The sequence below is a fragment of the Eufriesea mexicana genome, unplaced genomic scaffold (genome assembly GCF_001483705.2).
Source record: "Eufriesea mexicana isolate 0111107269 unplaced genomic scaffold, ASM148370v2 scaffold265, whole genome shotgun sequence".
NCBI lineage: Eukaryota > Metazoa > Arthropoda > Insecta > Hymenoptera > Apidae > Eufriesea > Eufriesea mexicana.
The window spans coordinates 906,666-918,134 of NW_016908444.1; the positions used below are offsets into that span (position 1 = coordinate 906,666).

The following is an 11,469-nucleotide window of genomic DNA, read 5'->3' on the forward strand; positions in this document are numbered from 1 at the left end:
TTCTTCGTAAATTTTCTTTTAAATCGTCTTGAAGCAGTTTTTTTCTTTGTAATTCTTGAACAGATTTCATAGTAGTACTTTAATATCTTGCAGATATGGTTATCGGACGACAATATGGACCAAATGCCGGTTAGTATACAAGTTTTATTCGTATTTTTGTTTTTTTGAGAATACCTATGTAAAGTATATTTAATTGTTAGATGTGGTGTCCTCCTACACCTCCAACAACGGATAACGATGTTTACATTGACTATTCTTTGGGATTTCTTTATGAAAATACACCTATGTCAGAGGCTCAGTTACCTCCGATATATATTAAAAAGGAACAAAAGAGAAGTAGGATCGAAGCTGGAATTAATGATCGCGATGGTAAGTACATATAATATTAAATCTAAGTTATCTTTTCATAAATTTTAGTATATTAAATCTACATTAAATTACTTATTCTGTACACAGGACGCCGGGCAGTTAAAATGAGACATAAAGAGGAATCGGTATATGCACCGAGATCTTTGTTTGATCGGCCTTCACCAGCGCTTATGAAAATACGCCGCGACATGAAATTACATAAATACCGCATAGTTCGGCCGTCGATTCCTTTGTCGGGTATAAAGCCTTCACACATGTCAAAGTCTTCCGGGGACCAAGAACATGTTCTAGATTGGATGATACATGAAGATTGGGCTTTACTTCAAGCAATTCAGATTTATCAAGGACTGCCATTGAATTTGATGATTTTATCCCCTGGTCATACTCCCAATTGGGATTTGGTTGCGGATATAGTTAATAATACTTCTCGAATATATAGATCTCCTAAACAATGTAGAAGCAGATATGAATCAGTAATAGTACCAAGAGAAGAAGGAAAGTTACTGTATGATACCACGCCGAAAAAACAAAAGAAACAAAAGGGCGTTTACAAAATGCCTCAGGTGTCCGAGGTATACCAAGAAATTTTTATTCTACATTTGACGAGAGATGTTTGTTGGAAAGAAATTATCATTTTTTAATCGTCTTCTTTTAGCAACAAAGTAAAACAAACAGGCCAATGAAAACGTCTCAATTATATAATCAGGATAAAAATTATTCGTTTACATTAATGTGCTGCCAAAGGTTTGATACCATTAAATCTGTTTCGAATAAGAGAACGCCTACAGTTAAACCGTTGCTCGTTAATCCATTAATGAAGAATCCTACTAATGCTGCAGTTTTAGCTGAATGTGGTATTCAATATGATAATCCGTTAGTTCCTATAGAAGTTGCAACGCGTCGTGCCGACAGGATCGCAAAAGAAAAGCTTAAACACGCTGTTAGTATAATCGAATGTAACCTTTTAATTATCAAAATTTTTAAACATTTAAAAATTTTATATGATATTTTGTATTCAGGTTATCACAGCGGAGCAACAACAACAAGTAGCGGCACGTCTATTGCAGCAGCAGCAGCAGCAGCAGCAGCAGCAACAGCAGCAGCAGCAGCAACAACAGCAGCAACAGCAACAACAACAGCAGCAGCAACAGCAACAACAACAAGTCCAGCAGCAACAGCAGCAAATTAAATTACAACAACAAGCTCAACAAAATATTTCAAGTACAACAAGTCCTCAGGTGCATCAACTAACGCAAGTTGCAACTACCGTTACTACAGGATTAACTACAATGAAGACTATTACCACAATGACTAATGTTACTACGGGTGGTACGACAGTTGCTACATCGACTGTAAAAGCTCGACCAGGGGGGACGTTAACTATGCAAGATGCACGAACAACACCAACTGTTGTCAGTGTTGGTAATCTTCAAGCTGCTCAAAGAATAGCGACAGCAAATTTAGTATCTGCTGTGCAAAGTTCATCCGCAGTTACGCAGAAAGGTATTGGAGTTACCGTGGCAACGGCTTCCGGTAGTAAAACATTAACACCTGCACAGTTGCAATATTATCGACAGCAGGTTTTAATGCGACAGCAACAGCAGCACCAGCAACAAGTAAAAGCATTGCAAGCACAAGCTGCTGCAAATGGCCAAAAAGTATCGGTAGCTGTTTCAGCTGCTGCTGCCCAGCAAAGAGCTACGTTGATGAAACAGAATATAACTGCTGGTGCTGTTGCACAAACAACTGTTGGAAAACAGGCAGTCGCACGTACAGTATCAGAGACGGAAATGGCTGCTCTAATAAAACGACAAACTTTGCAACAGCAAGCAAAAGCAGTAGCTCAGGTACAAGTACCTGCGCAAGCTGGACTTACTCCGGCTCAAATATTTGCACAAGCAGGTTTACAAGTACAGGCTGGAACATCTGCTGGTGGAACTCCAGTTGCCACATTTGTAAAAGCTACGAATGTTGCCAGTGTACGTACAGCAACACCTCAACAAATCCGTCAACTCGCTCTTCATCCTCAAATTATCACTCAAAGAAAATTGCCAGCGCAAAAAGTCGCCCAACTAACGCAAGTTGCTGGAAAAACTGGTGTACAGACTCAATTGATTGTGCAACAGAAATCATTGCCTGCGACGATGACTGTGCAGCAAATTCAGCAAGTTATGAAACATGTTCAACCCTCAGCCATGCAGCAATTTACACATGTATGTTACATAAGTTACACGTACATTTTAATAATAATACTCTTTTCTTTTTAAATGCTTATTTTTTTGTTGTCTTCTTCTAACGAAATACTACGATTCCAGGTTTCTACAGGACAAACGGTTTCTCAACCTGGTCAAGTAGTTTTAGCAAAGTCTCCGTTACAAACAAGAGTAATTCCAGTTGCGCCCGCTGCTTTGAAACAAACGATCCAAGTTATGACAGCAAGTAGTGCTCAATTGCGTCAAGCTGCACCTGCTCAAGGTAAACCTATTGTTACAACCGCGAGGGGTAGTCCCGGACCTAGTCAAGTTAAATTGCAAACTCTTGCGCATCCTATTCATCCCCAGCAAGTACAGCAGCAGCAGCAACAGCAGCAACAACAAAGTCAACCAGATGCTCAATCGAAGTGAATATGTTTTGTCACATAAGACGTTCAAATTTATTAAATGCTACAAACTTTTCTACTCTAAATTCATATTTGCTGAACAAAACAAAGTCGATATAGAACTTTTATTTGAAAAACAAACTTGAGAACAATGACAACATTCCAGAATATATTGCAAGTAATTTAACTGCAATCGGTTCGATGCTGTAACCGTATTTTCGGTTTAGACAATACACAATTGCAATATTGATATAAAGATCAACACCTTTAACATTCAAATTGTAAAAGGTGTCCCTTTTTTGTATTTCAATTTTGTCTACATAAAATGATATTTAAAAGGAATATCATTTCAGTTTAATCAGTATTGAGATACCCCAATTTTATTGTAGTATATCGTCTTTCAAAATTTGCTGGCCGAATTTGTATATAATATTTTAAGACAAAAATTTTGTGCGCCAATAACTTGAAAGAATTGCAGTGTAGGATTATGACATTATTTGATTTAAATGCTCATACAAATTGATGATGATTGCAAAATTGCAAACAGCACTAGAAGTGGCCGGGCAATATGATTTCATAGCTTAATATTCTATCATAAAAATTTTCGAGTCCATGTGTATTGAACGTTTCGTACTCTAGGTCATTAAAGAGTTTGACGAATTAATTTATACCAAACAATGCAATTTTGTTTAAGAGATATGATGTATATCAAATGATCGCAATGTATCATTCTGAGACGACATGAACAAGTAATTAACGGAAGGGGTACCTTTACGATATAGTCTGGTTGCATGTCGAGGTGTATCTTTCTGGGATTTGTAAGAATATAATAATAAGAAATAATTCAGTTTCGAAAAATACATTTTACTTTTTGATACACACCAATGGGAAAGAGAACCTGTAGAATTTAAAAATTTAATTTGATGATGCGATGTTTATACTAGAATCTTTATCAAATTGTGTAAGATTGTACTAATAATATATATAAATATGTATAATTCGTGTATCATAGACGCTGAAATAAATCTGTCATAAGTAATTCTATGTGTTTCTTATACATTGTGTATACATTACAGTAAATAAATTTTAATAAATCCTTGTTACGACAGTCTGTTTTTACTAATTTAATTAATGCTTTAGTACTACGGCGGTTAAATTACTATTTAATTAATTTTTTAGAATTTCCGTATGTGTACCAAAATAAAGGGTGTTTCAGTAACTTTGCTACAAGGGAATATCCCATTAAGGATTAAGTTGATTCGAAATACTTCATGGTGATATGGGGATCATATTCTTAAGATCATATTTTTCGTCATTTAAAGATCGTCGATGTATTTGCAAATGGGATTATATATTTTTATATCATGCCTTAACCGTTTGAGTCCCAGGAACCATTGGAAAAACGAGGTCGTAAAATGCCGAAGAGCGCGGTAGCCCTTGTCTTAATTGATTGCGAAGAGCTAAGCGGCGCGATAGCGTTCGTTTTATTTTGTGTCGGAAAAAAGAACATGCATTATTTACATTAAAAGAAGAAGCTATGTAATGTACATACGTTAGAAAACTTGAGCGCGATACTTTGACAGTCTGTGAGTGCACCATCAATGGTCCATAGCGTTCAAATACATTGAGATAACAAATTAGACGACTTACAATATCATGACCTTCATATGACCTTAAGTGTGAAAAATTTTTTAAATTTTAGAAATGAGTGCGAATACTGAAATAACTACAATAGACAGATAAATAATGAGAAATTTATTGTAATAAATGTTTAAAATGATCTCTATTATTTATACCAACTACAAATCTTTAAAGTTAAAATTGTGACAATTAAAAGAGTTACAAAAAAATGACATTTCAAGAGGTCAAGAGGATCATGATATTTTATCAAAACACAAATTCTTCGAAAACTTCTTCACGATATCAGAAATATCTGAAAAGCTTTGACAACGCTTTGTATATTACTCGATACTGATAATGTACAATCAATCTTTGATAATTTGTTCTTTAATTAGTTTCACTAATTAATTTTAAATTATAATATTCATAAATATGGAATACTAAAATATGTAATTAAATTTCTATTCCTATGTCTCATTATCTGCATATTATTTCCATTTTTTTATTCTTATTACGCAGTAAATAGCTTGTTATTTCAAAAGTCATGTCACTTAATTTTGCATGATTTGTGTAGATAACTTGCATGATGACCGTACTTATATAATTGTACATACGCAGCTTTAATCAGTGTCTTAAAGAAGTTGATCGTATTAACTTATACGTATTAAATCATGGCAGTGTTATATTCTTTTATTATTGATATTTTTCTTATGATTGTTATTTTTGGGGCAATCTTGTTTTTATACATAAAATATAAGTTCACCTATTGGCAGAGACGAGGTGTTCGAACATTGCCTAGCCATTGGTTTTTCGGTAATATGAAAGATATAATAAAATTTCAAAAATCTCCTGCTTTTGTGATTGGAGATTTACATCAGAAAGGTTCTGAAGATGACGACGTTCTGGGAATTTATATTTTCCATAAACCATTCTTACTGTTGAGGAGTCCAGAACTGATTAAGCAAATTTTAATTAAAGACTTTAATTATTTTCCGGATCGTTATTTTACGGCTCAATCATTTAAAGATCAAATTGGAAGTTCAAATCTCTTTACGATTCATAATCCCGAATGGAAATACTTAAGGTATCGTTAATGTTAAAGTAAAAATCACTATAGGAACCAAATTTCTGAAGGTACGTTAAAGAATTTTATCGATGACTGTATATTTCTGTTAGGACCAAATTAACACCGGTCTTTAGCACTGGAAAAGTTAAAAAAGCTTTCAATTTCATCAATGAAACCGCAGAAGCGATGAACAAATATTTAGAAGAGCAGTTTTTAAATGGCACGAAAACGAAAACTATCGTAATAAAAGATATTGCGACGAAATATACAACTGATATCATATCTTCCATTGCTTTTGGAGTTCAAGTAAATTCGTTTGATCCTGCACAGGTGCAATTTTTCGAAAAAGGTAACTATCAAAAAATGTTTAACATTGTATATTACGTTTGAAACTTTATATAATGTTCTTTTTCTTTTAAAAGCCGAGAAAGTTTCAGAAGTCACACCTTGGCGCGCTTTTCAATTCTTTTTAATGTTTTTCTTCCCACGACTTGCACTGTACGTCGGTGGTCAAATGTTAGGGACATCTACAAACTACTTTCGTAAAGTATTTTGGGATTCCATGGATAGCAGAGAGATGTCGAACGTTAAACGAGGGGATTTGATTGACTCTCTATTGGATTTGAAAAATCAAAAGCAAGGAGATGAATTCAGTCGGTGTCAAGTATTTGATATTAAATATTACAAAATATTATTTAATTATTTTGCCATTCATTCGAAAAGTAATGATATTATTCATAGAATTTGATGGTGATGCATTAGTAAGTCAGTCAGCAATTTTCTTTATTGCCGGGCGTGAATCAAGCATAGTGACTATATGTTTTACGCTCTACGAACTCGCTAAATATCCAGAAATTCAAAAAAAAGCACGAGCAGAAATTCACGAGAAACTGAAGGAACATGGAATGAATTATGAGGGTGTACTGAGTATGAAATATCTTTATCAAGTTATGTCAGAAACCCTACGACTATATCCTCCCGCTCCGCTCCTTGATCGAGTTGCCGTAACGGATTACAAGGTAAAATTTAAATTAAAATATCAATTACTGTCATTATTAATTATTATAATGTTATTGTATAATTAATAATTTTATATAATTTCTTTTACTCTATGGTTAGCAGGATAATAATTTATGCATTTATATAATATATTATGCAATAGACGAATATAGAATTCAAAAAGTAAAATGTATTTTATCTATTATTAAAAATCTATTATATGCTATTGGAATACTTAGTAATCACATAACATGTCTGTGATTATTAAATTTTTAAACAAACATCTAAGTTAGATATTTGTGTGAAAATTCGCTCAATTATTTTTTACTGTATTATATTTGAAATTTGTTTCAAGAATGATACTTATTGTATATTTCTTAGATACCAGGCACTAACATAGTTATAGAAAAAGGAACACCTGTCTACATAGCTTTGACTGGTCTTCACCGAGACTCGAGATTTCATCCAGATCCTCTATGTTTCAATCCTGATAGATTCAGTGATGAAAATAAAGAAAATGTCACGCAATGTACATACATGCCTTTTGGTGATGGACCAAGAGTTTGCATTGGTAGATATATTATTTATTGTAAAATATTCTTGTAATTTTAGAATAATATAGTTAATTTTTATTAATTAACGAAATATTCATTATAGGAACTCGACTCGGTTTATTGCAGTCCGCTGTAGCTTTGATTGCAATACTTAAAGATTACGAAGTTTCGTTAGATCCTACATTTAAAGGTGACGTTGATATCCGTAAGGTTTTTTTATCGCCAGTAGATGGATTCAGAGTAAATTTGACAAAATTATAAGCAATCTACGAGAGGATAAGTTTTTAGAAAAATATATATTTTTTTTATAATATAATATATTTACTAATCTGAAATAATAAAGAAGCAATTTAATAAAATATGATAATATATATTTTCTTTTATGTACAAATTTGTTGGTACACATAAATTTGTTAATACTATTATGCAGGAAGTTTTTTTAAATGCATTATTTATTATCGTTTCATTTTGGTAATAATGTTAAATACTTTTTAAATTCTGGAATCACACATTCCCGTGGATTTAATGGGGTTTTCGCTGTAAGATAATCGCTCAAATATTGTGGCATAAAACAAAGAATACCTTTGCTAGCCAACATTGCCCAATCGATCGGCTGACTGACTTGTCTAATATTAACAAAACAGTGACTAATCCTTTTACCAGTTGGGCTTGTATCATATGGGGGCCTAAAACAAACAGTATATTTACTCTATAGATAATATGATGCTAATAAAAAAACAAAAATAATCTTACCTTGCCTGAACAACTTTACCACCTCCAGCTTCGATTAATCTTTTAAACTGGTCGTATTTGTCTCCAGAAGCTAATAATAAAGCAACCATGTTATAAAACGGTCCATTTGGTTCTTTTAATAATTTAAGCCTCCACTTATATGCAGCTGCTGCAATTGCTTCTTCAACTTCACCAATAGGGTCTGGTATAATGCCTTTACTTTTTGGATTCCCCCATTCATAATTTTCTTCCTATAATTAAAGTCACATACAAAACTTATATTAGATAGAAAATAAAGCTAATAGCTAATACCAGTTGATACCAACATCAAGAAATTTTCCTTCTTGCTCCGAATCTCGTAGATACATGCAATGTAGAATCCATTTTCCCGATGCTATGCTTCCAAGCATTTTTTCGTTCCTTGATGGTCTAAGACAAAGTAAATGTGTTGCACTTATATCAAAATTACTGTCCGATGATACGTCGCCACCAAGACTTTTTATTACTTGTTCGTATGCTGTTCTATCCTATTAGAATAAATGTGTTTATAAAATAATACTATTATGTATAGTATATATTTCAAATAATATACCTTTACACCAGACAGCATAAATTTTGATTTCTGTGGAAGTTCAATTTCTTCTTCTAATGATTCTCTTTCATCAACGTTTGTAGCGTGATCTTCGTGTGCAATACTTTCATTATGTTCTTCATGCGTCAACTTTGAATGTAAAAACAATAACATTTACAGCTAATTGATATCAAATGTTTAATGTAAAATTATTAAAAAGCTTACACGTTTTGAATGACTGGGATCTTCCCACACAATAGCATCAACAGGTTGAGAATCTTTTGCAATAACTACGACAAGAAATGTACATTACACAAGTAAATAGTAATAAGCAAATATAGATATACTTACATTTCTGTATGGGATCAGAATGTTCTGTGTTGTATGTATTCGCATTTTCTCCGGAAAGAGAATATCTATTTTCAGGTGTACTTGATGTTCTTTGAAGTACTTGATCGAGTTGTGCAATTTGCCTGTAAAAAATAAACACTTGTGACGACATTATAAAGAGTCTTATTCAAAAAATGAAATATTTATATATTAGCTTACATGTTTATTTCATTATTTGGTAGTGGACTATTCTCATCGGTAAATTCTAATTTTCTATTAATGGGTGTAGTGGCAGTTATTTCACAATTTTTTGCTACTTCTGGTAATTCTGTTGCCATTGTACTATTATTAGTAGGTAACGTTTCATCTTCATTACTCTATTATAATGAAATATTTTTAAATCAATCTGAAATGTTTATCATAAATAAAATATATTACCTCTGGATCATGATCTTGATCTTTTAACTTCTTCCATAACTGTTTTTTAAGTTCTGAAAGAGGCTATAAATTCGATTGTATTAATATCTACGATATATTTACACATAACTAAGCCTATAAAAAATACTGACTGTACTAAGTGCTCTTTTTTTTAAAGGTGGTTCTTCTACTCTTAAATCCGGGAAGTTGTCAACCCATTTCACCCAACCTTTCCTCGTGTCTGGTGAAGGGTTGGGCTTAAATACTTGACCATATGGAGTTTCTGGTGTAGTCACATGAAATGGTGATTGTGGAGTTTTATTCATAAGTAAACTCAGTCGTTTATTTATTAACGGTGTATCACCGGAACTCCCATCTTGACTCTATTATACATTTTTCAGTAAATAAATTATAATATGTAATCTTTATGGATAATATTTTGATGTAACAAAAAAAGTGTATGTATACTTTTAAATTTTGTAAATGATGTTTTGGTGTAATAATATTCCTAGTTGTTGATTCATTTGGAGGGCCCATTTGATTTGAGATAATTTTAGATGAACTTACATGTGCATCACTAATTTGACTTAATTTTTCAGGAGCTTAAAAATTGATTAATATTAGAAAAACTTTCATCTGTGTTGAATGAATGTGTTAAATGTTTATTTACCTATTGTTTCTCCTACAAGAAATGGTGTTTCATCAACCCGTTTTGATTGAGCTGCACAGGATTTTAACCAGTTTGCGGTAACAGCTGGTAATTTCCATTTCACTGCTGCATTATACTTATTTCCCGTAGGTGTTGGGCAAACTAAATGTGTACTTCCATGTATATTTTTTTCAAGACTAGTTTTGCGAACAAAAATATCCTGACACCTGTAATTAATAATGCTTTAATATTTGAGAGATTATGTCAAAGATGCATAAGAAATATAAATACATGGCACCCAATTCCGTGGCTAATGTCGAGAGGTATGTTCGTTCTATTCCAGTATACATGCTCATTGTAATAACACAACCCGATAATGGATTTGAGTGTTTTTTTATAGATAGAGGTCTATGATAATACATAATTTCAACTATTTGTTCCGTATTTATACAATCTTCCTACAAAAATATTAATATTAAATATATTTATCAGAATATAAGAATATGAAAATAAAAAAATCGATACCTACGATAAATAAATTGGTAACAATTTCATTTACTGTGTGTTTTAAAGGTGCACCACATTGTGGCACAACACCATAGTCTGGAATGCCTGCAAATGTACTTGAAACTACTTTTCCATTCATTGCAGCAATAGTTTCAGCTACATAACTATCTTCATCACTAAAGCCAGTTACAACAAATGTCAGCCCTGTATATTTTAACATATTATTTTAGTTTATTATTGTCTATGTCTTATTATGTTTATATTATATTACCTTCAAATAATCTATCATTCAAAGTAGATATTTGACTGATTGGTACTGCGCTATCATCTCCTAAATATTTACTTTGTTCTGATTTATTTGTTTCAAATGCAGGGAAACATTTTCCTTCACTTTTTCGGTCAGTAATTAAAGTTTTATCACTATTTATTTCCGAAACAGGCGTATGTGGTTTCAAAAATTCTTGTATTGTTTTATCATTTGTTTCAACTAATAATAAATAAAATACATGTTTAATTTTTTAATAAAAAGTACAAGTAATTATTTATAAGTATTACCAATTGTATCTTGAAAATATTGTTGAAGGAGATCAGAAGATTCTTTTTCTTTTTCTAACATCGCTAATTTTCGATCTATATCAAAAGATGGTATGGAAACCTTTCTCGGTTTTTGTAGCATTTGTAAATTCTGAAAAAATAAATAAAATCATTAAGCATTTATATTATATATTGCATTTTTAATATATTCACCTTTTTACTTAATGGAGACGGGGGTTCTGTAACTTTTTCGTCCATGATACTTTTTTGTTCAGATAAGAAATTTTCCTCTGGTGCAGGTCGTTTTAATTTGATACTTTCTTCCAACCATTCCAGTGATAATATATATGGACTTCATAAAACATTTATAATATTAAAATACAAAATGAGATGGATTATATATCTATACACATCATTCATTCTTATGATACAAGAACAAATCTTTTAAATTGGAAAACTCAAAAAAAAAAAAAAAAAAAAAAAAAAAAAGGAAAAAAAATTAAAAAAAAAAAAAAAAAAAGA

The 11,469-nt window shown here is 32.0% G+C and overlaps 3 protein-coding genes across 6 annotated transcripts in view; 2 read left to right on the top strand and 1 right to left on the bottom strand.

Annotated features, from left to right (window-relative positions):
• dom (domino helicase) overlaps positions 1–3,845 on the top strand; it is a 20,787-nt gene extending 16,942 nt beyond the window's left edge. For all 4 annotated transcript variants that reach the window (XM_017911575.1, XM_017911576.1, XM_017911578.1 and 1 more), the window contains 6 exons: positions 94–129; positions 201–369; positions 457–941; positions 1,025–1,309; positions 1,389–2,582; positions 2,685–3,845. In XM_017911575.1, the coding sequence (XP_017767064.1) occupies positions 94–129; positions 201–369; positions 457–941; positions 1,025–1,309; positions 1,389–2,582; positions 2,685–2,993 (2,478 nt within the window). In that variant the 3' untranslated portion in view covers positions 2,994–3,845. The remainder of the gene's footprint in view (positions 1–93; positions 130–200; positions 370–456; positions 942–1,024; positions 1,310–1,388; positions 2,583–2,684) is intronic.
• Positions 3,846–5,230: 1,385 nt separating this feature from the next.
• LOC108555780 (cytochrome P450 6k1) lies at positions 5,231–7,519 on the top strand. Its single transcript, XM_017911594.1, has 6 exons — positions 5,231–5,672; positions 5,765–6,003; positions 6,077–6,307; positions 6,396–6,673; positions 7,035–7,224; positions 7,311–7,519. Exons 1-6 carry the CDS (start codon positions 5,260–5,262, stop codon positions 7,466–7,468), a joined length of 1,509 nt encoding a protein of 502 aa, XP_017767083.1. The 5' UTR covers positions 5,231–5,259; the 3' UTR covers positions 7,469–7,519.
• A 24-nt stretch (positions 7,520–7,543) lies between these two features.
• The window catches only part of mus101 (mutagen-sensitive 101), a 5,926-nt gene continuing 2,000 nt past the window's right edge, over positions 7,544–11,469 (bottom strand). The window contains exons 10-25 of the mRNA XM_017911593.1: positions 11,161–11,299; positions 10,969–11,098; positions 10,685–10,900; positions 10,436–10,617; positions 10,198–10,364; positions 9,928–10,133; positions 9,726–9,859; positions 9,410–9,640; positions 9,279–9,341; positions 9,060–9,217; positions 8,862–8,983; positions 8,736–8,800; positions 8,532–8,660; positions 8,266–8,466; positions 7,961–8,190; positions 7,544–7,893 (exon numbers count right to left, since the gene is read on the bottom strand). Coding sequence (XP_017767082.1) covers positions 7,671–7,893; positions 7,961–8,190; positions 8,266–8,466; positions 8,532–8,660; positions 8,736–8,800; positions 8,862–8,983; positions 9,060–9,217; positions 9,279–9,341; positions 9,410–9,640; positions 9,726–9,859; positions 9,928–10,133; positions 10,198–10,364; positions 10,436–10,617; positions 10,685–10,900; positions 10,969–11,098; positions 11,161–11,299 — 2,596 coding nt within the window. The 3' untranslated portion in view covers positions 7,544–7,670. The remainder of the gene's footprint in view (positions 7,894–7,960; positions 8,191–8,265; positions 8,467–8,531; positions 8,661–8,735; positions 8,801–8,861; positions 8,984–9,059; positions 9,218–9,278; positions 9,342–9,409; positions 9,641–9,725; positions 9,860–9,927; positions 10,134–10,197; positions 10,365–10,435; positions 10,618–10,684; positions 10,901–10,968; positions 11,099–11,160; positions 11,300–11,469) is intronic.

What these genes read in the sequence shown, in the direction of transcription:
- LOC108555780 (XM_017911594.1), top strand. Translation starts at nt 5,260, where the DNA reads ATGGCAGTGTTATATTCTTTTATTATTGATATTTTTCTTATGATTGTT. An exon ending in CCCGAATGGAAATACTTAAG is followed by an intron (nt 5,673 to 5,764) that starts GTATCGTTAATG and finishes TATTTCTGTTAG; the next exon opens with GACCAAATTAACACCGGTCT. An exon ending in TGGACCAAGAGTTTGCATTG is followed by an intron (nt 7,225 to 7,310) that starts GTAGATATATTA and finishes TATTCATTATAG; the next exon opens with GAACTCGACTCGGTTTATTG.